Source organism: Manihot esculenta, chromosome 16 (assembly GCF_001659605.2).
Source record: "Manihot esculenta cultivar AM560-2 chromosome 16, M.esculenta_v8, whole genome shotgun sequence".
Taxonomy (NCBI): domain Eukaryota; kingdom Viridiplantae; phylum Streptophyta; class Magnoliopsida; order Malpighiales; family Euphorbiaceae; genus Manihot; species Manihot esculenta.
Window position 1 is genome coordinate 29400946 of NC_035176.2, and position 2877 is coordinate 29403822.

General features: G+C 29.7%; 1 protein-coding gene across 1 annotated transcript; it reads right to left on the reverse strand.

The window, feature by feature from the left end:
- Positions 1 to 550: 550 nt before the first annotated feature.
- Positions 551 to 1622, reverse strand: LOC110604212 (ethylene-responsive transcription factor ERF017). Its single transcript, XM_021742349.2, has one exon. The coding sequence runs from the start codon at positions 1584 to 1586 to the stop codon at positions 963 to 965; it is 624 nt and encodes a 207-aa protein (XP_021598041.1). The 5' UTR covers positions 1587 to 1622; the 3' UTR covers positions 551 to 962.
- Between the last annotated feature and the right edge of the window lie 1255 nt (positions 1623 to 2877).

A 2877-nucleotide genomic window follows, 5' to 3' on the forward strand; every position in this document is an offset into this window, starting at 1 on the left:
TATAAAATAATTAAATATTTAAATATTAGATGAAAATATAAAATATATAAGTATTTAAAGTGAATATATAAAATTATATGAATTTTTTGAGTGAAATATATAAATAAAATTAAAGTAAAATAAATAATATAATATTAAAAAATATATATATATATAAATAAAATATTTTTTTATATTAAAATTAATACAAATGATTGGAGATAATATTATACCATTTGAATGTAAAGCACTAAAATAATACAAAATCATTGTGGATAGGGTTGGAGATGGCCTACCGGATGCAATAGAGCAGAATGGGGGCAAACGGAATGAGAAAGTGGGGCCCGGCCATCAATTGATGTGAAAGAAGAACAGAAAAAGGTAGAAATAGTAAGAAAGGTAAGGAGGTTATTTTCACGTGGAGAAATTATATGATAAAAGAGGATACCTATTACAATTTTTTAGTTAGTAAAATAACTTATTTATTTATTGCTAAGCATATGAAAAAAATATAAAAAAAATATTAAAAAAAGTTTTTTATTTTTTATTTTTTATTTTTCATATTTTGATACTATTTTTTTTTGAACAAACATATTTTGATACTATTAAATGGTTATATATAATTATTATACTCTAAAATTGTGTTTCACGTGGGGGATTAGTCCACGTTCAATGTTCATCTGCCTCCCTACATCACCTGGTAGTTTCTCCCTTGCTGCACCTCACTCTTCTATTCCAACTCCCCAATAAATTATTTTTATTTTAGCAAAAAATAATAATAATAATATTTATCTTGAATTTTGAAAAGTAAAATTGACGAAAAAAAATTTTACAGATATATTGGATAAATGCCTCCCATTATTATTATTTTCCCCTAAAAAAATATACAGTACTCTATATTTTTTGTAATAAATTAGAAGGATAAAAAAATCAGTTTTTCGGCAGCGAAATTTTGTCGAACACCTGATGAAGTCCTTCGGATTCTAAAAGCTTGAAAAGTTCCAGAGGGGATAAACATCATCCCCATTTTGATCATCATCATCATTCACATTACGATCATGATCAAGAACAGATGGTAGTGGCAGTGGTGGATAATACTCATTGTCCATTCCAGGATAAAGTCCGTACTCTGGAGCATTTTCATTATAATCCAACTCATTCAGAATTGACGACCAGTCCACCTGTGCTGCTCCGTCTGATGACGAAGATTCCATCACTTGCCGTGATGATGATGATGATTCCATCATTGTTGTTGTCGTCGACGGGGAACTTGAGTTTTCATTCGCATATCTCGATGCAACCACCTGGATTTCTTGTGGATTAAGTGATCGCCCACCGGGTATATCTGGTGGATTATCAGGGAAGTTGAACTTTGCTTCTCGCCCTCGTAAGCAATACAAGGCAGCGTCGAAAGCACGCGCTGCCTTTTCTGCTGTATCAAATGATCCTAACCAAATTCTCTCACGGCTGTTTGGTAGCCTGATTTCAGACACCCACTTCCCCCATTTTCTCTTCCGTACACCCTTGTACTTGGGATCACTCGATGACGAGGGTTGCTCTGGTGTTGCTTGTTTCGCCATTGTTTTTGTATTTTTGAAAAACATCATAGTACATGTCGAGGAGGAAGATGGAACAGACGGTGTCGGATCATATTGAAAATGGCGGCTCTGGCAAGAGATATATATAGTGGAGCATCATTTTGAATCTTTTCGAACTCTAAACGTGTGCTTTTGAAAGTCAGACTCAAGGGTAAGAGTTGGAGTAGATTCAGCGGACACGTGGCAACATCTAGACCGTCACGAGGTGAAAACGCGGGAGGGTTACCCACGTGCGTGACAACGGATTTTTAATTAATTAATTAATATTTTTTGGAGGACTCCAAATACTCTCTCCTTGTTTGCCCGTCCCCTGCACACGCGATTTCTCTCTCCAAGTACTCTCTCCTTGTCCTTGATCAAACAGTTACAATGTTTACGTCATTCCTTGACGCCCTAAAATGAAAATTAATAAAATTAAATATTAAATAAAAATAAATAAAATTACATATATTAATATATTATTCAATAATGAATTTGTATTTTTTTTTAAATATTGTAGCAGGTTTGGCGCACTCGCGGCCCAGCGCTTCTGATTCGTTTCAATTGAAAAACGCTTTGGTCCTTTTCAAGGAAAAAAAAAATTGAAAATTGACAGTCGAGCGCCCTACTGTTTGTAGTTATTCTTAATACTTTATTCTTTTATTTTATTTTTTAATTTTAAAAAATAAACTTAAAATGAGGCTAAAATACTATTAATAACTTGTAATTTTTAAGTATTAATAAAATGTTTTTGTTGAAAATAAATAAATAATAAAAATCTATATATACAATTTTTAATTAATTGCGTTGTTTCTATCTTTTTTTTCCCAAATCAAAACCTCTTTCATGAATGTTTAATATTGTTTCTTCATTGTACATATTGATTTTATAAGTTTTTTTAGTTTATCTAAGCAGTCTCATTAATTAATTAATAATGGTTAGAAAATTAATTCTAATTATTTAGACTACATTTGATAACTTTATTTACATTTGATTGGAAACTTCTTAAGTTTTACTTCTCAATTTAATTTTATTACGTCAAAAAAAATTCCTTCTTGATTTAAGGAAAATAAATAATTTTTTTTATCTTATAATTTTTTATTTTAAAATTATTATTTATTTTTTATATTATAATAATATATAAATTAATTATTATAATTTTAATTTAATTTAATTTTATTTTATTTAATTGCTCTTGTATACCCTATCACTAGAGCTATGCAATCGGTCGGTTCGGTTTCGAATCGAACCGAATATATAAAATCAAAAATCAAAATGTTAAAATTTTAAAAATCGAAAAAATCGATTATGAAGATATAAT